Source organism: Dermacentor andersoni, chromosome 2, assembly GCF_023375885.2.
Source record: "Dermacentor andersoni chromosome 2, qqDerAnde1_hic_scaffold, whole genome shotgun sequence".
Classification (NCBI taxonomy): Eukaryota; Metazoa; Arthropoda; class Arachnida; order Ixodida; family Ixodidae; genus Dermacentor; species Dermacentor andersoni.
Window position 1 is genome coordinate 117805815 of NC_092815.1, and position 23015 is coordinate 117828829.

At 45.6% G+C, this 23015-nt stretch overlaps 2 protein-coding genes and 1 long non-coding RNA gene across 4 annotated transcripts in view; 2 read left to right on the top strand and 1 right to left on the bottom strand.

Annotated features, from left to right (window-relative positions):
* Window positions 1-3372, top strand: part of LOC126541329 (116 kDa U5 small nuclear ribonucleoprotein component) — a 58314-nt gene extending 54942 nt beyond the window's left edge. The window contains exons 23-24 of the mRNA XM_050188075.3: window positions 711-818; window positions 3186-3372. Of these exons, the coding sequence (XP_050044032.1) occupies window positions 711-818; window positions 3186-3281 (204 nt within the window). The 3' untranslated portion in view covers window positions 3282-3372. The remainder of the gene's footprint in view (window positions 1-710; window positions 819-3185) is intronic.
* A 14886-nt stretch (window positions 3373-18258) lies between these two features.
* On the top strand, window positions 18259-20154 carry LOC126541344 (myb/SANT-like DNA-binding domain-containing protein 3). Its single transcript, XM_050188096.3, has 3 exons — window positions 18259-18948; window positions 19033-19227; window positions 19985-20154. The coding sequence occupies exons 1-3, from the start codon at window positions 18681-18683 to the stop codon at window positions 20152-20154; spliced, it is 633 nt and encodes a 210-aa protein (XP_050044053.2). The 5' UTR covers window positions 18259-18680.
* LOC129387575 (uncharacterized) lies at window positions 19911-22413 on the bottom strand. Of its 2 annotated transcripts, XR_011892550.1 has the most exons (4): window positions 21738-22413; window positions 21054-21262; window positions 20654-20980; window positions 19911-20245 (listed from the first exon to the last, which is right to left on the bottom strand). It is a non-coding gene; the product is annotated as an uncharacterized lncRNA (long non-coding RNA). The 2 variants fall into 2 exon arrangements; XR_011892549.1 differs by having other exon boundaries at window positions 20654-21262.
* Window positions 22414-23015: the final 602 nt, after the last annotated feature.

Here is a 23015-nt window from a genome sequence, read left to right on the forward strand (position 1 = left end):
TTTGCAGAACCCTTGTACACAACGTAACAAATTCACGTAAGATATAAATTGACATATCCAATTTGTCCACTTTAAATTATCTAACAGATGCCGTTTACAGAACCACAATATCTGTTCTTGATGCAGAGCTATTAACTTGTAAACTTCGTGCTTCCATTTTTTTCAAACTTCCAAATACTTCAAAGTCTTTTTAACAAAATTCAGGCCCTAAATCAAAATTCCGCTTCCAACAGTCACTAGAATTTAACTTTCTCTCTCAAATGAAACAAATTTCATTAAAATCGGTGCAGGGGTTATTTCAGAAAAACATTTTCGCGTTTTACGTGTATTTTAATAGGCCGCGTCAGAGTTGGGCCCGAGCTAAAGCTTCCTCTTAATAATTGAATTAAAGAAATGACAAATTAATCGAAGTGAAAGTGGATGAAAAAACAACTTTCTGCAGGTGGGAAACGATCCCACGTCTTCGCATTACGCGTGTGATGCTTTATCAATCGAGCTACCGTGGCACCATTTTCCCATCCACTTTCTGGGGTATTTATGTGTTACTACGAGAACTAACCATAGGAGTGCTAGCCAGTGCCACCACTCGCAAACCTCCACCGCCAAAGTGGAGGTTTGTGTTTTCTAAGTTTCTGAAGGAGTCAAATGTATCTCAAGCAAAGCTTTATGGGGCCGATCAGTAATTCTACTTTTGCTTGTGCTCTTATCAGATTGTGCCTGGTGATCCCTTGGACAAAAGTATTGTGATCCGTCCCCTTGAGCCGCAACCAGCTCCTCACCTTGCAAGAGAGTTCATGATCAAGACACGCAGGAGGAAGGTATGTATTGCCTCGCACCTGTTTCAGCGCTCTGTGTCTTGTCATTATAAATATCTGTCGCAGCAACGTTACAGGAACGCACAGCGAGGAACACTGAAGAAGATAAAACCAATTCTCAAAGTGGTTGGACATAGATTTTGGTTCCTGTATCAGAAAACCAATGCCATTACAATTAGGGTGCATGAAGGTCATGAAAACATCTTATTTTTCATTTTTCAACATATGTTGCTTAATTTTTGTGTGCAGATATATTGTAGAATGCTGACTTCAAATATGTATATAGATTTCAAATATCTCACTTGGAAGAAAAGATATGACAGAATACAATAGTCCTAATTAGGTCATTTCTTACAGGTCTTTGTAGTAATTTTGCATTAAAATAAAGTGTTCTTAAGAATATGCAGACATTTCCAAAGGCCCACTGTACATCCTAAAGCTAAGCAAATACCGATAAAGTAATTGTGATTGTCACAAATAAATACCAAAGCTGGGAAAAAAAGCAATGTAGCAGTAGTTAGCTTACATTTGATCTAATTAAGTCTATCACATTTAAGAAAGAATGGAAAGCGTTAGGTTCCAGCTGTGATATTACTAAAAAAAATTATACCTAGTTCACTGAAATCAGTTGATGCAAACATGTATCAAAACTTCTGTAAGGCAAAAGCACTTGACGGAAAACTGAAGGTTGATAAAATTGCATTTAAAGTTTTACTGCCACTACCTCATTTGTCTGTTGAACATATGGAAAACCTTAAGGCTCTAGCTTGTTGCCTAGGTGTTGCTGAGCACAAGAACACCAAATTTACTGAAATCGATTCACGAAAACTTTATCAAACCTTTCGTAAGGCAAAGACACTTGATGAGAAAACACATCCAGGAAGTCACTTTCAAGTTTTCACTTTCAAGCGTTGCCCCTTAAACGGAACTGCTGCCTCAATGGAACACCAGCCTCATGATTGGCTGGTCTTGTATTCATGCAATGCTCTTGAAATGTGAAACTTTCAGGACACATCTAATCTTGTGTGCTGCTTACAAATATTCAATTAAGTTTTTTCTAAAGCCAATAAAAAAAATAGTTACAATTCTTCTTGTGTTAAAGATTTGGCATGTGATTTGCAATGTGACTTGTGGCAATGGTTAGCTTTGCCAGCTGTGTTGTTGCCAATGCGGTATGAGATTGCGCGATGCAGTGACTTATCTCTGGCGCGATCTTGTCGGCTCTTCTGAACCTTGGGATAACTGCCTCTTCTTTCTTGCCGTAGGAAGCAGAGACAGCTTGCGCCTCACTTATCGTGGGCGCATGTTCGGTGTCAAATTTTTTTTTTAGAGGGTCGATTTGCCGCTTATGTTCGTAATACGATGAACAAATAAACGGTGCATCAGCGGTTTTCAAAGCGACTCATTGCCCGGCCTAGCAGACAAGCTCGTCTGCTAGGCCTAGTTGTCATAGCAACAGCCACTCTGAAGGCACCTCTCAGCGCGTTGGCGCTCTGAACCAATAGAAGGCGTTCATCGCGAGCTTCGTCAGACCGGCCCCTGATTGTCTTATGTTTGCGCTTTTTCTATGCGGCTATTGTCGGCAAGAATGAGGGTAACTAAATCAAAGGTGGAACTTTGAGCTTTCGAACGATATCGAGATGGCGGAGCTCAGCGGCGGGAAAGACAAGGAATAGCTCTGTCAACTGCGGTGTTTCTGCGCAATTTTGGGGTTCTCACCATCCCCACTGACTAACTTTTTTCGGACACTTAGGGTTCGTTTCAGGGCAAATAGTTTTGATACGGTGTAGATTTCTGAAAAAAAAAATATTTTTTTCACGATTTTCAGTTTTTAAGACCCGTGTCCCCCCTTAAAATAAACTCTATTGTATTTCTGACATAGCAGCACAAATATGCACTACACATTTACTGTGTTTGGCTTGCAGTTCTGTTAGTGCTTTCTGGAAGTACTGGGTGTTTTTAAAAAAAAAGTGTTGATTTTGATGGAGTTGGAACAGTGGTGCCATCTGGAACTGCTACAGCCAAAGGCTCATTCCACCATGCCAGTGTCAGATAGCTTCACCAAATCACCTGTGGTGTCGCCACAGATGACACCCACTTCGGCTTTATTGCGAACAGAGCAAGCAAGTAACGCGTGCAAACAAACATAGTAGTATATTAATTAAATAGTGAACACTGCGAAATGCTGCCTCTGTGCAAAATTTGATCAGAAACCAGCCATCAATTTTTCTGGAAGAGTCGTGTGCACCTGCCAACTCTTACTATATGTAGAATCGTATATTTGAGGGTTTCCAGACTTGCTTCTTTACTGCATTTTCATACTCCAGTGTGTACTTTTTGTATTCTGAAATATGTGGTCTTTTTCTATAGGGGCTGAGTGAGGATGTCAGCATCAACAAGTTCTTCGACGACCCTATGTTGCTGGAGCTTGCAAGGCAGGATGTCATGCTGTCGTACCCATTGTAAACTACCAGAATATTATGTGTATAGTTTCCTTTTCTCATCAGTTTCACAGAATAAATGCATCATCTTTCCATACTTTGTATGGGACACTTGACTCTCAGTGCTGAAATAATTTGTCTTTGGTCAACAGTGCATGGTGATACGTTTAACAGAAGTGCTATAAATGAGCTGTCACCATAATTAAAGATTTTAATGATGAGCTGGCATTAATTGGGGTTACAACACCAACCTCCAAGCACATTTTTCAGCAGCTTACGGTGCTTGTGTGGATAAGAGGCCGGTATCAGACAAATTTCTTTTGGGCCGTTGACCTAATGCGAACAGCGCAGCCTTGATTACAAGTACAGTTAAACCTCGATGTAACGAAGTAGATAAATCGACAATTTGCTTCGTTATGTAGAAATTTCCTTGTATAGAAATTTGACCTTTATATGCAAATAAGTACAGTCACTGATCGCTTTTTCTTGCACGGAAAGGCGCTGCAGAATTTTTTTAATTATCGGTCAATTGAAAAAAGCAAATTTTAATAAGAAAACAATTAATTTTCATGAATTTGGGAGTGGACCATGAATGATATAGTTTCATGCGACGTCTACGATATCTTCACATAGGTAGTACGAATTAAGCAAAGCCAGCCACGCTTTCGTATGCACTCTATCCCCGCAGCTGATAGCGTCGCCCGCACTGGGGCAATGCTATCATGAAAAGTGCCGGCAGCAGGGAGCGAATGCTTCATCTGCCTCTCGCTCCAACGGGCCACCGAAATTCAATATTAAGCAACCTTCAATACTAAGCGCATGGGAAGACAGTTTACATGATGCCATGCCATCTCGGCATGCCCACTCTTTGCACACGCAGCAGATGTGCCTCTAAACCAGGGTGTGCAGCTGCGTATGCGCACAGCCACACTTATAGCTATGCGCAGCCGCGGCCGAGACGCACACCAACTTACTCCCCTTCCCCCCTTCCTCGCCCCGCACTTCGTGCACGCTTTATCGTGTTACTGCGGGCTCGCTCCCCCTCCCCCTCTTTCCCTTTGCTCGTGCCGGGAGGCAGCACTCGTGCATGAAGCCGTCATCTTTATTTTTCACCCTCGCACACTTTCACTCGCACCTAATACACAAAGTGCGCGGGGTGCAACGGGTTCTTATCACACTTGGACTATAGATGTAACATTGTGTGACTTCACTTCTGCGGTTGTTTTTGTCACTCCGCGCATGATTTAAGAGGTGCATTTACAAGCAGCCACTTGTAGTTCAATTATTTGGCCATCTGCATCCGCTGAAGTTTCCATTTGTTGTTTCTGCATTCCTTTGCTGCAGAAGTGAAATTTTGTTATATTGAAATCACATACAGACAGACTTCGTTATATTGAGGTTCTAATTACATGCTGCTCTATGGACAAGAGGTTACGAAAAGTTAAATACGTACTTCCTTACATAAAAAATTTCATTATATTGAACTTCTTTATATCGAAGTTTAACTGTACTGCTATAGGCTTTCTACAAGCCACTAGGCTAGATGCCTGGCGTTAGAGATGCCACAACGTTATGGACTTGTATATACGTGCCTTCTCTTCGTATCATCATCATCATTGATCAGCCCCTGTCCTCCTCGTCCCTTTTCCCCAGTGTAGAGTAGCATACCAGAGCAAGCTATAGCTCAGGCCTTTCCATAAATAAATTTTTCTTTCTCCCTTGTGCCTGGCACTAGTGCTGTAGTCATTTTCTTCTTTTTCTTTTGCCCATCCTACAGGTCAAAATGAAACGTTTTGGAAAACTTACATTGGTGCTTTCCTGTGGGCAAACAAAAGCAGTCTGAACTGTTTAATTTCTCAAAGGCTTGCAACTGCTCTTGCACCCTTTTTGGTGGTGCTGCTAAGATGGTGTGTGCCTTCACAAGAGCTCTTTTAAACCCCTTCTAATGATGAGTTAATTCGTCGTGACAAAGGTTTATGTACTACCTTCTAATTTTTACGCATAACTTATACACCATGTCTTTTACTATTTTTTTCCCTACAAGAGCATTGTAGGCTTTCTTGGTATGATACCTTTAGAAACAAATGGCAAAATAAATGTGGATTTTTAAAGCTCTGCACATTTCATCAATTTGAAAAAATATATTTGTGGCAGTTCAGGGGTTAAGCAGCATTAGCTGCTCCTCTTACCTGACTGGATAATACCATTTCTCAATAAGATGTGTTGTTGGGTGTGTAAGTTCATGATATGGGATAAATTAAAGTAGCGCAAAAAAAAGGATATGGACGGAACAGCACAAATGCCCCTTGTACTGTTTGTTCCCTTTGTTTTCCGTGTCTTTACAGTAACCTTTTAATTTATTTCCGACCATATCACTTGGCTTCTACAACATGCAAGAAAAGGGAGAAAGAAACTAAGGGTGATTTAGGGGCTCACATAAAAGTTTACGGCAAAACGTTTTACAGCAATAGATTTTGTTGGGTATTGCCCCGGATTATTGCAGTCATTCCGGCCTGCAAGAGAGTGGAGGGGAGAATGAACAGAGGTTAGGGAGAGAGTAACGCAGTAAGAGAAGGAGGGATGTGAGTGGAGAGGGCAGCACTAGTGTGGAGAAATCCGTACCAGGATTAACTGGATGCGTGGTGACGAGTGGAAAGCCATCACCAATGCGCAGCTGCTATACAGGCTGTGTCAGCTGTGGTATGAGCGGCGGCGCCACACGACTGCAGTAGAAATTTGTCATTCATGATTGTATTGCGCTTAGTGTTACACTGACGAACATAAGGGACAAGACGCGGACGTACATAACGCGAACTACCAACTGTTTAATACTGTTGAAGAACACGCTTATATACACAGAGAAGTGGTGTGCAGGGGGGTGGAGGAGATATAAAAAGACATAACAAGGTGATGGCATGTGATGATATTTTGGGCCGGAAATACATCATTCACTCTCACCCATTCGCCCTGGAAAACTCGACCTCAGCTTCAATAAGAGTGATGGACATCTCTCTTACTTTTGCTATCGCAAGTGCCTCCCATTTGCATTGGCACATAAAAAACAAGAACGGAGCAAGAAATATGGGAGGCACTTGCGATAGCAAAATAAAAAGAGGTGTGCGTAACCACTCTGTCCATCGCGCTTATCGAAGCTGACGTCCAGTTTGCCAAGGCGAACAGGTGCAAGTGAGGAATGTATTTCCAGCCCAAAGTATCGTCACATGTCGTCTCTTTGTATAAAAGCATGTTCTTTAACAGTATTAAACAGTTGGTAGTTTGCGCCATGTACGTCTGCATCTTGTCCCTTATGTTCGTCAGTGTAATACTAAGCGCAATACAATCATGAACGTCTACCAACTAGCCCCATTCATTGCCTTACTAAAAAATTCCTCAGCTGTTGGTGACAGCTTCAGGATTTGTTGGCGCTCTCGCCTATGTAACCCGTAGAAGATACCTGTGTGTCTCCTCCACGTATGTTGTGATGACGTCATGCCAACCGTGGTGCAAGAGTCGGCGCTGCTTGGTTGCAGTGAAATTTCCTGAGCTGTCTGTGACGTATACGCCGCATCAGCCAGCTGCCTGGGCACTCATTCGGTGCACCCGTTAACCTTCCGAAGCACGACAAAGAACATACCCGTCAGTTCCCTACCAAAGACTCCAGAGCAAAAAAAAAAAAAAAAAAAATATGTAGAACCAACGCACATTTTGGAATCAATGTGAAAGGGCCCTTCAGCAGGTTTGTGCATTGCAAACAGACAAGCACAATGAATAGATCACATGGTGGAAGTCAGATCTGCAAATGGTCGACCGCCTGCATGGCTCGGAAAGAGCTAGAATTTCATATAAGCCTGCGCGCCCTTCTTCCTAAGAGAGCCATGCTTCCAGCCAATGTGAAAGTCACACACACACAAATGCTTCTGCATAATATGCAGTGCCGGCAATATTACTGAATATAGCACATGACTTTGGTAAGTAATTCGATGCAGGACTCGCAATACAACCCATGCAACATATGGACATGTGTACGGTGCACTATGCAGCAAAAAAGGAGGCGGGGCTCATAGAGCAAATGGAGTGTGGTCTCTCAGTAACAGTATGTGCAAAGGCAGGCAAGGGATGTCTTGTGGACGTTATAATCAAGGCAAAGGCGAAGAGCTGCTTCATTGACAGTGAAGCTCGCCTCCTGGCAGCCATGGCAATGCGGCAATTCAATTTCTCCTATCCTATCTAATAATTGGCCAAATTGATAAATTATTGCGGTAAAACGCATCCTAATGGCACCCTACAACTTACAATTTATAACCAAAATTTTCAGTAGGGTCTGGTGAGGGGCACTTGACGCAAAGCGTTCATGAAGCAGTTAATTAAATGCTACACAAATGTTCTTCAGTGCAGAATCTTGCGTCACAGTGATTATATGCCTGACACCAAGACGTGGAGACCTCCACTATGCGACCACGGATTACACTGTCTTCTGGATCAGCCCACTTTGCTATTGCACTTGTCTCCAAAATTGGCCCACTTCTTCTGCGAGAGTCTGAGCAAGCAGATCTGCCAACCCTCAGGAAACAAGGCAGAATGTTTTGCTTTAAAGTGCCCCTCACCAGGTGCCATAGCAAATTTTGGTTATACCCTGTAAGTAGTTACGTGTCCTCTAGGGAGCGTTCTGCCGCAAAAATTTTTCAAATCGGCTCATTAATAGCTGAGATAGAAATACTTCAGTGCCGCGAACCCATGATTTCAGCAGGCGGGCTCCACTGCCAAGCAAGACGCTCTTTCTACTCGCCCCGTCTAGCCTTCCCTGCGTTCTCCCATACCGGACCTCGAGGGTCGCGTGACGCATACGTCACAGGCCCTGCCTTCATTTCTTTTTCTCCATTTTTTTTTTTTTTTCAGCGCTAGGCATTTCTGTTGACGGCGTCGCGCGCGAGCTGTTGTCTCGTTGGCGCAGCGCACGATTTTGCGCGCTGTGCACAAGAAAACATGACTATCGGTATAATTCAGTGCTACACGAATACTGAGGCAGAACAAGCGGATCGCAGAGCATCATCACGCGCTGGAACACGGTAGAAAATGGCATTTTCGGTACCTGCGCACGTGACCGTACGACCGTGGGAACAAGCAGACGAAGCGAAAGTACATCTTTCTTGCTTCGGTGCGAAGTAAAACAAAAAACACGCAGACATTCCGTTTGTGAGTTTTATTATTTCTCTAAACTTCAATTCGTCAATTCAAGCAACAGATCGCACAGATAACAGATGTCTTGAATAATTCTCGAAGTCACGTGTCACCACGAGCGACGTCACACTGCGGACACCAGTACGTAGGCGCAGGCACACACGTACGTCATATTCCGGCTTGGAGCACGGCGGCCGCGAGGAGAAGGTAAATCGGCGTTAGGTTCGAAATTTCATATCTTACCGCGGCGCGTAGCGATGTAATACTTCGCAGGCACGATCGTTATCGCGCAATGTATGCTCTGCGCTTGTCAGCTCAAAATGGCCAGACCTGATGAGAGGCCCTTTAATAATATAATCATGGGCTTGAATGCACATGTTTGTTGCAGTGAGGATATTTAGGTTGTGTTTGTTTCATTGCGCAGTTCTTTAGAGAATAGAGCCGGCAAACACCGTATCTGTATGACACAGGGGCAAGCTTTAATTTATGGAGACAAAAGAAAAGCTAATTAAATATACGAGTGCTGTCCTCTGAGCCTATTCCTCAAGACAGCTGCAGCCACGGTTAGTGTAATGCTAGAGGGCTCAAGCAGAAAGCTTACCTTTACCAAAATTCAGGCAGAAACCATCGAACCTAATTACACTGACAATCAAACTAGTGTCCTTCCCGTTTCCTTCCTTGCCGTCGTCTTATCTTGTGCTACTGTACTTGTAATGAAAGTGAATAGCCAGGCCTACTACTCTACGGGCCTACCGTTGACAGGCGTTTACCACCATGGTTGCTGGATTAAAAAAAAAAGAGAGGGTCAGTCAAGTGTTGACGTTGAAGAAGACAAGGATGACATATATGGTGGTTAAAATTATTCAGGTATACAGGTTGGTTATAGTTATTACATTCTCTCCCTCTGCCTCTTTATTTATTCATTTGTCATCTATTTATTTGGCATTACAGAGGGGAGTGGTTATAGTACAATCACAAGAAACAATGAAATGCACAGTAGGTTAAGGTATATACAAAAAGCTTGGCTGCTAATACAAAGCTAGATAATTTCTAATAACTAGAAATGTAAGCTTACGGCAAATGACAAAGTATTGAACAGATTAATAAGCGATGTACAATGGGTAGTACAAATCACTGCTTATACAGTGTCAGTTAATGCTTGGTTAAAGGCATGGTTATGGTTTATTAAAAAATGTTGGAGTTTTGCCCAAAAGGTGAAGCATTGATTGCGACAGCAAATTATGAGATGACTATGCGAAGTAAGGATAGTAGCTTTATCGGCCATATAAACTTGTAAACATTTGCCTAATAACTTAACACGCATGGTGTCAAGCCCGCACAGGCAAACATGAGCAGATCTCGCTCTATGATTACGGGCGCTCACTGTCAAAACGCTGGCGTGGAGGAGCGTCAGCAGCAGCAGGTGCATTGACCTGCGTGCTACCTCTCGCTTCAACGCGAACATAGCGCACACGATGCTATCAGTCCTCGCTCCGCCTAGACTGTACCCATCGCAGATCGGTTTCAAGATATGGCGCAAGCTGCCGTGCTCAGCCACGCCATATGCAGCTACTGCCGACCCAGATTTGTAGAGAGGAACCACCTTCACGACTTTCCATTGTGTGGGTAAAGTTTATGCGGCTAAAGATTGCTGAAAAAGTTGAGTTAATATAATAGCCTGGTGATTAATGGTATTCTAAACTGTCCAGCAGTCGGGTAACACCAGCTGCATCAATAATCCTTGGAGGCATCGATAAGGAATCGTTTCGCATCATAAAAAGTAAATATGGGTTAGATAGGCAAGAACATAAACACAGGACTGTACATAACGCAGAACTCGGCCCGAACATTGAGGAACAGTCACAACCAACAACTTACACCCCTCCAAGCTCGGATCAACACATTCAAATATTCATTCTTCCCACGAACAATTGAAGAATGGAACTCGCTGCCACAGCACAAAACGCAAACAGACTCTGTCAGTTCGTTTGAAAAATCTATACACCTTTACCTTGACCTGCCAAATTAACCACGACAGCTCGTTTGTAGCGAATTTCACCTACTTGGAAATATTGATGTTGCTGTGTGTGCTTGTACTACCGCATTTGTATTTTGTTGTGAGCCGCAGGTCGTGCACATTAATTTTATTTTGTATCTGCATGTCTACAAGGCTGTGATTGCCCATGCATTTTCTGCATTGCAACAACGATTTTCCACCCTGTAATGGCCCAAAAAATGGGCTAACCGTATTAATAAATGAAATGAAATGAAAGATTTTCACTAAGCTGCGCATACAAAATTGTTGTACGTTGATCAGTAGAAACTTGTTCACCTAAGGAGTCAGTCAGGGTTATATTGTTGTCAGAAAAAGGGCTGACATTGATGCGCAAGCATCTGGACACATTAGCGTTTAGCAGCAAAGGAGGAACAGTAGTCGAAAAATTGTTTGGCAGTCTTTAGTGTGTTTACATAGGCGTCAGATACAAATTTGTATTTTGCTCATCGTGATTCGCTTGATGATTGGTGATCTAAACGATAAAGACGCCTTTTTTTTTTTATTCGGTAAACGCTTGATGCTGGTGTTATACCATGGTGCCCGAGGATAGGAGTGACGGTACGAATAGGTACGTGCTTCCTTTGTTAATCGTTAGACTTAATCTATGAACATTCTCCAGTTAGATTGAATGGTGCGTTCTTCAAAAGCTTGGAAGAAACATCAATGAAGTCAGATTGAATTTGAAATTTATGTAATCAAAGTTAGCTCTCTTGCAGTCAAGAATGATCTTCACGTTGTCTTTATTTCAGGTGCGGAATTGGAAAGCGTGAACAATGCATGATCGCTAATGCAAGGTAGGTGTGTAACCGGAGAAGTCAGGCCAAGTAGTCAAGATTTAAGTCCAGTGTGTTATGTTGGTTAATATTCTTGTAGGTTCAGTGACGAGCTGTCCTAGTGAAAGCACAAAACACAAATCTAAAAACATTCTGGCATCAGTGGAGGATGGGGATAGGCATGGTGGCTGAGCATTCCATGATATGTTTGGTGAAATTGAAGTCGCCAAGTAAGAACAAAGCCGATGAAGGAAAACGGGTATGAACGGAATCAATGACATCGTGAAGTTGGCCTGTAAATGTGTTTGTAGCGGACGGAGGTAGATAGCATACGCCGATGATAACTTTGAGATGCCCAACAGTTAATGCAACGCCAAAAAAAATCTAGATTAGATTGGATGTCAATGCTTGATGGAATGTTGGATGATTTAGCAAGAAGAACGCCGCCCCCTCGGCGCGTGGCTCGATGCATGTTCATTATTCACTCGTTTCATATCTTATTCGCATCGTATCTCGCCCGCAATTACGTCGACCTTATCTTCTTTAGTTTCGAGTCTTGGTTAACATTTGCTTACCAAGAGGCCAGGTGAGCCGATCCCGGAGATAGTGCAGTCCATGGTGGAATGTGGTTAATTTTCGAGTATATGAGCGTTCATATATCAACCAACTAGCCCGCCAACGTGTTTTAACCACGTTCATCAGAGTTGCGGAGTGGCGACTCCGGAGTTGAATTGATTCCGTAATCATTCCGCAATTTTAAACACCCTAAATGGAATGGGGATGGAGTGATGGCACCAGTCGGACAGATGGAATGAGAATGGATGTGTTTTCTAAATACGGTTCCTTATGTATGGGCACTTTATTGACCATAAGCATGTGTTCGGCCATATGAGTGTTTACGCAATGCTTCTGCTGAAGGCTGATGAGCTTTTTTACAGCAGAAACCAAAATTCACAAAACGCTTCTTAAAAAAAAAAAAAAAATGATAATCCAACACACATCTAGGAATGTATGTGGAGCAGGTAATCAAATAGTATAAATCTGCCCATATCATTCCTGCGTCTTCGGTATAAAGGGAACAGGCGCATGCACATGTGTTCTTGCACATCCGAGCTGCGCAATGTGACCCATGCGGCAATCATCTCAAAAGCGCTGGTTGGCGTTGGCACGATAGAAGTGTACGCGCGATTGCAATGGGACGGGATAATCTTTGATCGTGGTGGTCTAAGCCTGGTCCACCCGCTTACTTTAGAGCGATTGCTCTACTACTCCAGGTACAAACCCAGAAAACGCCTGGTTCAGTAAATCCGACCTTCAAGCTCAGCCAAAGTCAAACTGGGACTTAGCCTGCCACTACCGGCGGCTGCTGTGTACGCCGCGTGGATGCCCATATCTTGAATGCGATCTGCGATGTGGACAAAGTGCGCGGTCACGCGGGCCTCATCTTCAAAAGGATCAGCGATGTGTACAAAGTGTGCCAAGTGCTGGCAGCTTCGTATGCGCTGGGATTTCGATGCCTAGTTCGCGTTGAAGCGAGACAAAACATGAAGGTCAATTCATTCGCTGCTGCTGCAGCGCCGAGCAGCGCCTGTGTCCTTTCCCAAAGCCAGCAAAACCGTGCTATCACTCGACAAACTTGGTTTAACCACGTTCAACCAGGGCAATTTTGGCTGCATTTATCCTAGCGCCATGGAGTTCCATACCCATTTTCCTACGTAATGTTGAGCATCCGTTCTTGCGAGAGATGTTTCAGCGTCAATTTGTCCAATACCTTCTCCACCTAGTTGTGACACCTACCTTTGCGAATGCACCAGATGCCTCTTGGGACTTTCTTAAATCGGTCAATGAGACTTCCTTAAATGTTCGTTTCAGCATGGAGTATATTTTTAATGTTTATAGAAAAGCACTACCTGTCGCAATAGTAGATGCGCTGTTCCCTGCCTGCACCTCTTTATCGTGTCCCCTACTCGAAGTATGGATACCAAGACGTTGGCCTTCACTTAGTGGCAACGCGTGCCTGATTTCATGTGCTCGATTGAGGCGCTTTAACAATGGGTCGATACGAGAACGACAAGACGACCGACAAGAGGTTGGTCACACTAACGATTGACCAACTATTCTGCACCGTGTGTAGCTGAGACCATTTTATCAAACCAGGCCGACAACGAAGCAATCGACGAGCATGAGTTGTCATAGTGCGACGGGCTAATGGAAGGCACCTGCAAGAATCAGTGTGCCGGTAATCGTTCGACCGATCCCCTCGCGATCGGCCGTCAAGCCGACAACGCGATAGCCGTAGCGCCTTCGCTTGTATATATAATTTAATCGCACTCACGATGAGTCGAAAACATGTCTTCAAAATTGAAATGCGCAAATTTCAGCCCTCTCAAGCCGTGCCCATGAATTTCGAGCCAATGTTGATCCTGGTCAGCGAAGGTTATGTCTGGCGCCCTCATGTTTGTGCACTCGCTACCAGGTGCACGAACTCAGCCGTTCACGCTGACTCGTCTCAGGGTGGAACGACGCCGCTCTTATATGCAGTTATGTTTTGCTACGTTTGGCATTATTTCGTATCAACGATGCGCCGTTTCCACAATATCTGAAGCTAACAACGATCTGTGGCTGTAGATGTCGATGTAGACAAACGCATCGCTTTGATAAATCCAACGTGGAAGGCTGCGCTCGAAGACGTCTTGAATATGCGAAATCTCTAAAGAATGTGTAAAAGGAATACCAAAAGCGAAGGGCAAGTGTAGAAATCGGCGACAACATATTTTAAGGCAGCCGCGTCAGCGGGCCTTTATCGGCCGCACTTTTCGCACAACAGCGCACTCAGGCCTGCAGGAACGACATGCTGCCCCGGAGAAGCCATTATTAATTAATCGCGATCCACGAAATGCACAACCGACGCACACTAAACATGGGCGCAGTTACACAAGTCAACCGGTGAAAGCCCTGGCACCCATCCAAAGCGTTTACAGTGGCGTGCGACAGAGGGCAGCACAGGAAAATTAAAAATGCGGATTTGAGGAATTGAATGGTTCAGCTCAGCCACTCCAGGAATGGGAATGGTTCAACTCTCACTATTCCGAGGAGTTAAAAAGAGTGGATTTAACGGGGATTTCGTCTCCGGAATGTGGTGGGAATATAAAGAAGGGCCCCACACCGCAACTCTGGCGCTGATTACGCCTACACCGTTAGTTTTACCTCTTCTGTGACTAATTTTCGCTTCATGTGATGACTGGTGAAACCGCCTTTCAGACACCGCTGCCCCGCGAATGCCTTGCTTAGTCCAAGCGAACTCGCCCAAATTCTCAAGGTGGGCCGTACGGCGGCTTTGCCTTAATATGTCTGTATATACAACGGTGCACCCTTCACAGGAGTATAGTATAATGTGTTTCATTTTTTACTATGTTGGCGCTAACCTACTCTGCAACTAATTCTCGCTTTTTGTGTTGCTAAGATGTTCTGGAGGTGCTAAAGGAGTGTGTTATTTTTCTGTAAGTGGTTACAAGATGCCCAGATACACTAAATACACTGCCCACCGCCCAGTAACATTGTCTATGCGAGTAGAAGGTGCTTACATTGAACGAAGCCGCGTGCACTTCCACTAATGATAGAGGAGATTCTGATGACGTGAAGCAAAACTCGATTTCCTGCAATATTACCACATGGTGTTGCCCTACACGCATCACGAGCGGCTGCATCCACTGATTTACGCGTTTTGCAGTGGCGCGGTCACGCCTCGCTTTACCCTTCGCGATCCAGTGGCGGCGCAGGCGTTTGCCGCCGCGCTACCTATAGATGGTGTTTAACATGACGGCGTGCGCCAGTGTATGCTTAGGAAGCCGGCGAGCATTCGGGCATCGGAGAGGGGCGTAATAGTTTAACCCAGAATGCTATATACCATCCTTTGCACCGAAATGTCATGGAGGAAACCGAGCCTTCAGACCTCCAAGTGATTCGGCAGGCTCGAGAGCACGATCGAAAACGACAATCCCACACCGCAGCTAACGCTTAGACATACGCGTTACAATTCGCAACGTCCGTGTGATTTTAGTGCGCAGCTCTTAGGCGGCGGTTCCTGCGGCGAGCGTCGGCGTCGGCCTCGGCGTAACCAAGCGAACGAGCACAGTGAAGGCTGAAGGCGAACGCGGAGCGCTGCGGGGGGATGAAAGACGCGAGGACGAAAGCGGAGGAGGGTATGGCGAAAAGGGTGAGAAGGAAAGCGGAGTGCCGGCACGACCAGGCATGCGGTCAGCGCAGAAACAAAGCGCTGGTGTGGGCGTGGGACCCACTGCGCATGCCACTAGAGAATGCGCTCCGCGCGAGCCACGCGCTCCCGTGGTCACGCTTTCTTTTTTTTCTGAACGATGAGTGACAAAACCGGTAGAAATGCTTCGTCTGGCATCGTTGCTAAAAACGAGCTGCCCGAGCAGAGGCTCAGCGCCGCCGCCGAGAGCACCTTGTCTTTCAGAATCAAATTATTTGCCATAATACAACGCGAATTCAAAACACTTAAACGGCTGCTCTAAATTCTTATTAGGGAGTATCGTAATCGTCGGCGAAATTTTTTTTTCCAACATGGGACGATATGTATCTTTTGTTTTTTTTAAAAGGAGGAGGAAGGGAGGGGGCAGTATGCATCATGTGGCGGTACGTGAAATACGTGCACTGCCACGTGGGTTTCATTCGCTCTCGCTGTACAAAGCTTTTTTATGACGCTTCTGCTAGCGCGCGAGAGCCAGCTCACGATATCAGATGACGCATGGTCTTTCAATGTAGTCGAGTACTCTTCGGAAAGATAGGCCCGTTGGTGTTTCAAGTTTTATTCAAAATTTTTAGATATTCACCGAGGAAGCGTTTAAAATGCCGTAAAATGCGTTCGTAGACACCCTATTTGTGCCACAAAGCACCTGGCTCACTGAGACACTGGACGGAACGCCTCATTAGGTGAGCCGGCGCTCCTGCCTATCTTACTCGGTGGCCCGGCCTTACATGCTGCCTCGATCTTTCCACTGCGGAAATTTCGAATGTCAGTTATTTTTCTTTTGTCGATCAGCTTTTTTACAGTTTACAGATTTTACAGGGGTCCTCATCTCATCATCGCCGACCTTCCCGGGGGACCCTATCCCGACGTCCCTTGCCCCTTGCGTTCTCTTCAGTAGTTATACTGTGGCCCATACTGTGCTTACGTGTATAAAAAATAATAAAAAATGAAAGAAACAAAAAAGAAAAACCAACACGGTTGTAGCCCTATGTACGAGTCTGTGCGTCTGCATCGGACGCTGCGCAACTGAAAACAGCCAAAACCGCAACTTCTCTGGATGCAACACAGGCCACGCTACATAACAGAAAAAGTTACATCATTTCCTTTCGGAGAAGCCAGTCTGTTTGATGTCATTCGTTGGTGCCCTCGCAGCACGTCCTGTAATATCACGCCGGTATATTGAAGACCGAAGGCGGCACTTTTTCGGAGTAATCAAAGAAATATTCTGCTTATCAGTGAAAGGGCCTCCGAACAGAGACGCCAGTATCAAGGCATTATAAGTTATACGTTTCCGCATTTCTTTTCATCGAGGTTCCTATAAAACGGAAAGAGGGGGGAGGGTTTGTTTTTCTACCCACTTTTTAGATGCGTTAAACGCTGCAGGTGAATGCAGCTAAAGCTGCACTCTTCCGGCGTCATCCATACAGGATCACTAAAGAAGTGGTCGCTCGCTCTTTCTTACCCTCGCTTGACATAGCACTGTTAGAATGCTGTTCAAACATCTTCAACGTGTTCTGAAGATTTATTCACACGCATGAATATTTATCTTAGTACTGTAAATAATTTAAAAGAAGTCATTCCCATTTCAGTCTTTGAGTATACGATGCGGATAGAAATGCTGTCACTTTCACGGTTAGAATACACGAGAAGTGGCGGTGTTTGTATACCCTGGTAGAGGTGTGAGTCGGTCTAGCAGTGTGCCAAGAAATCGGCCCGCCATCCCTTAGTCTCTCTATTACAAGCTCATTAAAAAGGGTAGACGAAGGGCAAAATGTCATTTGTATCGGCCTGTATAGTAGAAAGCCCAGAACGACGTCATTACTAGTCGCAAACAACCTCGACTCACGCTTACTACCGATACGCCGCAATGTGAACAAATATTTGTCAAGGCCGGAAAGTAAGGCGAACGCACCAAACAAAAGCACCTGTTCGCAGGTGCTACCATACGCGATCATTCGATAGAAGTAAACGAAAGCGCACATTCGATTCAGTTATGAATGTTGCGTCAATAATGCTGTCTTGGCAGCGGTGACTTGACGAATACGTTCGGTGGTAGTTCACATTCTATATCTACTCGCAAAAAGAGATTCTCTACTCTGTTTTTCTTTTCATGTGCCTGACGCCGGCTATCGGTTCATGTCATGCATTATGTTTGGCGACATACTACGTAGAACCTTGAACTCGACCTGGGGCCGCTGAATATCTGCTCGACCCGCCATGGCTGCTTAACCCTTTCGCTGTCGGACGTTTCTGGCCGTGACGCACCCCCAGTGTCGGCTTGGTTTCAGGGAACGAGCATAACAGGGAATGAACATAGCAATTTATTTTTGATTATGATTGGTATACAAATAACATAGTCAATGCAATATGCACATTTCAGTGTTCTGCAGCTGTTGTTAGTAAACATCATCATCATCATCAGCCTGACTATAAAATCTGTTCAACATCCGAATCTGACGATGCGGAACCCTCTTCGTCTCAAGCGACTTTGTCCGAGTCCGAATCCGAGCTCGGCTCGTATTCTGAATCGGAATTCAGCCACCGCTCCCATGAGCAGACGAAGGTCCCGCGCGCCGAGCCATCCGAAAGTAACCGCGCGCAGGGAGGATGCGCTTTCAGTCGCCCGCGCAACGGAGAGTAATGGGACGTTGAGTGATCAAGAAGGCAGAGGGAGATGAAAAAAGGCTAAGGGCCGGATTCTGAAATCCTCCTAACCTCAGACCGTTTCCTTACCTTCCGCAAGGAGCACTCCATGCTACCTAAACGTTAGGCGCCCTCGGAAGGCCACCGCGAATTCTAAAAGCTTCCTTTCGCCTTCCCTGCGGAAGGAGCGCCTCGCCAAAGGAAGTGTAACGTTAGAGGCTTCTGGTTTCGAGATTACCCACAAAAAATGCGAAATATTTGTAATGAGTTGCCGAGACAAAGTGCCGGGACTGTTAAAATTGCATTTCTACTTTTATACTGGGGCATAAATTGCATTTCTTTGGTTAATAACGTAAAAATGGTTCGAAAAGGATGCGCGTGGCAAGAAAGCAATCTCAGTCTAGCAACTATGGCAGCATCTGAGTTCGTTTGGTCAGGCGTCGCTTTTTTCCTTTCTTTGCATGCGCTTTCTTTCGTGTGTGTGTGTGTGTATGTGTATTTGCCATGCCGGGCAAAGCATATTTTACGGAAGAAGAAAAGGACTTGTTCACGGAACTTCTACAAAGGTACAGCAATGTGATTGAAAGCAAGAAAACAGATGCTGTGTCGCTGAACGCGAAGGCGAAAGCGTGGGAGCGGCTGTACACAGAATATAACAGCATGCCGCACGTGCGTCGGCACGAAGTAAAACAACTAAAAAAACTGTGGGAGAACCTGAAACAAAAACTGAAAAAAGCAAAGGCGCAGCAGATCAGAGACGTCATGGCCACAGGTACGTTTTCGTCTTTGTTTCCCCTAAACGTTGGAAATATTTTCCACCTGAAAACTTGCAAAAAGAGAGCGTAACGTATTTCAGGTGGCGGACCACCGCCTGAGCCGCTAGACGACAGGCTCACCCGAGTCGAGGCGCTCGTGCCGCACGTGGCGGTGCGAGTGCCGAACCCATTTGACAGCGACAGGCAGTCGCAGACGCCAGCCAGTGAAGCCGTTACAGACATTATTGACAGCATGATGCATGAGACCGATTCACGGCACCACGACAGCGACGATGGTAAGTATAGTTTCTACGACTACAACTGTTTTTTTTTCGTAGTTTTGCGGCCACCTTGGCACGCCTCACCGCTCAATATGTGCAGTAATTGCTCGAGTGCTGCTCACGGGCCATTTCATTACGATAAAAGCCCAAACACTTGCTGGCCTCGCTGCCCGACGTTTCCATCATATAGCGCGGCAAAATTTGCGGTTGGACTGCATGTCGTATGTACTGTAAGGAATTAATGAATGTCAGTGTAATTACCTGCTGGTGCAAAATTGTGACGCACATTTTCCGCTCAAGGAGCAGGCTTTGCGTAATGAGCGCCTGACCTGATAATATGAAAAATAGCCTATTCCTTTGCACATTACTCCGATATTTTGCTACTTTCCCAAATTATCCCAATGTTGCATTGCTGCGCTTCCGGGAGCACAGACAACCGATTCCACTTTTTATGCGGAACTAGTTCCTCTGCATGGTTAGGTGAAGCCCGTATGCCTGTTGTGAATGCACGCATTCAAGCTACCACTGCAACGCAGCAGCACGATCTTGTGTTCGAGCAACTCGCTGTAGAGCATGTACAGAGTGTACATCATGCATTATGTACAGTTTGACGTAGTAAATAAAGGCGGTAGAGTGTAGTGCGCTGCAATAATTGCTGCCATTCTTTCTTCTGGACAGAGTAAAGTGGCATGAACAAGTTTGTTTTGTGGTGAACCGTTTATTTGTTCTTTTTAAAGCACTGTGAAACTTTTATGAACACTGTTACTTGCAGAGTTCGGGATGAATAGTAACCTTAGCCAGGCAGGTGGGTTTGCCGAGGCTACATCACAGCAGTGCTCGCCAGCACCTCCTCTCAGCAGTGGTGGGCTGCCTGCAGAAACAGCAACCTCAAGGCCATCGGGCAGCCAAAACAGAGAAGATGCTTTCGTGGACCAAGGCTGAGGAGCTGAGCCAGTTGTTCGCCGTCGCCAAAGTGGTCGTCTTGCTGCTGTCGACACAGCATTATCGACGGAGCTGGATGCTCGCCTTCGTGCTGTAGACGACGAGAGAAATCAAAGACGTATTGAACACGAGGCCAGGATGAAAATGATATCAGGCGAACATGCTTTGAAGATGCAGCAATATGCCGATGAACGGCGCAAACGGAGTGCGCTGCACAGAATGAAGGTGCGTGTTCTAAAAGCTAAAGAGAAGGTACAAAACTTCAAACAAGCAATTCTAAAAAAGCAGCTCGAACTCCTCAGGCCAGGAGGCATTGCTGAATGTGACCTCGTTCCACAAGACTAAAGGCATTTTTTTTTCAGAGGCGGCAGCAATAATAAACCTAGCCACAAGCCATATAAATGAATAAAGTCAATTTCATTTATCCTGAAGAATCGCCACTGTCTGATATGCGAACACTTCTCCACTTTTAATTACGCAGCACAGATCGCAGTTTTACCTCTACACCGTGTCCATATCGCTGTCATCTTCACTTTGGGCACTTGTGAAGCAACGCTGGATAAGGTACCTTCGATGTTGGGTACCCAGAGGTGAGTCAGGTTCACACAATGCCACACCTTCACCTTCAGGCTCCGGCTCGTCAACATTAGGGTTGGGTTCCCGCAAAGTGCAAGCAATGTTATGCAGTGCTGCACATGCGGTGATAATTGCAACCGTCAGCTCTGTCAGCGTTTCCAGCTTTGTCCTGAGGCATGCAAAACGTCTCTTCCAGAGTCCAAAAGCTCGCTCAATGGAATTCCTCGTTCTAATTTGACTCCTGTTGTACCTGCCAGGAGAACAGCAAAATAATGACTTCGTGCTTATTTCACATTGCTTGAACAAAATTCTTTCTTCCTAACCTTTTCTCTGCAGTTGTTTGAGGGTTCCTCAGTGGGGTCATCAAATAGGGCGAACATGCGTAACCTTGATCGCCAAGGAGTATGCCAGTTACTGCCTTCTGCTCATACATGACACTTACTCTGCTGTTAGTAAAAATTCGACTATCGTGGACAGAGCCAGGCCAGCTTGCCACGACGTCGAAAAACTGAAGCTCGGGCCCTGAGACCACCTGTAAAAGCAAAACAATGATTTCACACAGTGGCACATGCGTTGACGTATTGCATGCACACAGATGCCATGTACAGTTGTCCACACACTCGCCTACACCGCTCAAAATGACTGGGCTTCCTTTGCATTTATGGCATTTGCCGCTGCCTGCTAGGGTGAAGAAATCTTTTTCACGCAGGGTTACACAGCTATGGTCACGAATGTGCACGCCCTCTAGATAAATATGTGGTCGACATATATAAATTTCTAATGCCACATGTCAACTGCGCTCAACAGATATACATACGTAATGCGACACGTTAACTGTCATTTCACCTTACAACCTTTCGTTTTACCTCTTTTTTTCTCTCTGTGTGCGTGCGTACTTTTGTGTACAATGGACACAGCACCTGCATGATTCATGTACGGAAGTGAAGAGAAACGCGAATTGCGCTGCAGTCATTTCTAGCAGGTTTCGGGGAAAACTGGCCACTCACCTGCACATTTATGGAGAATACTCCTTTCCTGTTTCGGAAGACTTCTGCGTCGTCTCCACCGGGACTTTTAATGGGTATATGAGTACAATCGATGCACCCAGTAACCCCAGGGAATCCTCCGATTGAATAGAACCTTGTCATGACTAACCTCGCTTCACTGGCGTTTGGCAGCCGAACGTACTTGGGATACAGACGTCGGCATATCAGCTGTGTCACCTCCCAAATACACCGGCACACAGAGGGTTGGGATACACACACAAGGTCTCCTACAACAGTTTGCATGGAACCCGTTCCGTAAAAACGCAGTGCAATGAGGACCATCAAGAGAGCAGGTAGCGGCGCTCCTCTGTTGTCAGTGTTACAATGCAGTTGCAGCTCTGCCAGTATGGCTGTAACAGCTCGCTTGGAAAAACGATACCGGGCTAGAAAGTCCCCTTCGTCGTAGTATTCCAGTGGATTCTGCCTGTCAGTCAGGCGCCGGGCTAGAGTCAAAGGTGGAGGCTTGTACACAGTCCCGTAACGGAGTTCATTTGCTCGTCGAAGAAACCGTGCATAGCTTTCGAAGCTATCGTCTTGCAAGGCCGTCATTCTCGCCGCTCGCTTTCCACAAGATCACAGTGCAAAAAAGATATGGCACAAAACGCGGTCCGCGTAACCAAACTGGGCGTCAGTACACGGCGGCGCGTGCGTCTATTTGTCGTACAAAAATCCCTCACGTGACCTGATCCTAGGTGCCTAGGGACAGCATCATTTAGGGATTTTTGAGAAGGCGTGATGCTGGCGCCGAGCGACGCCGTGGCGTGTTCGTCCTCGCCGTGATCGTTCTCTGGACCGCGCGTTGTTCAACATTGCTCATGTAATCGTGCGTGCGTTGCTTGTGTGTTAGTTGTAGGTTCTGTGTTACTTGGCGGAAAACCGTGAGTAGTGGCGGTGCGGCAATGCGGCTTTGGCCTCGATGAGCACTACAGAATCTGCGTTGTGTGACCCGTGCTTTCTTGAGAACCCGGCGGTGGTGACAATTGAAATATCGAAGTTATCTAGCCACCAATCGAAGTGGCCTAGCGCCTCGGCAGCGAAGTTCTGCGAACCGCGATGTGGCGTCGCCGTGTCCGACTTTGCTTAACGGACATCGAGGCATGTGCTGCTCGCTGCAAGTCATGTAAATGCAACTGCGTCGACCGCCCACTGTTCAGCACTGGATGTGTGTTTAGTGTGCTGTACTTGAAACGATTGATGCAGTCGTGCAGCGGGGGTGGCGGAGGAGTAGAGTGGCTTAGG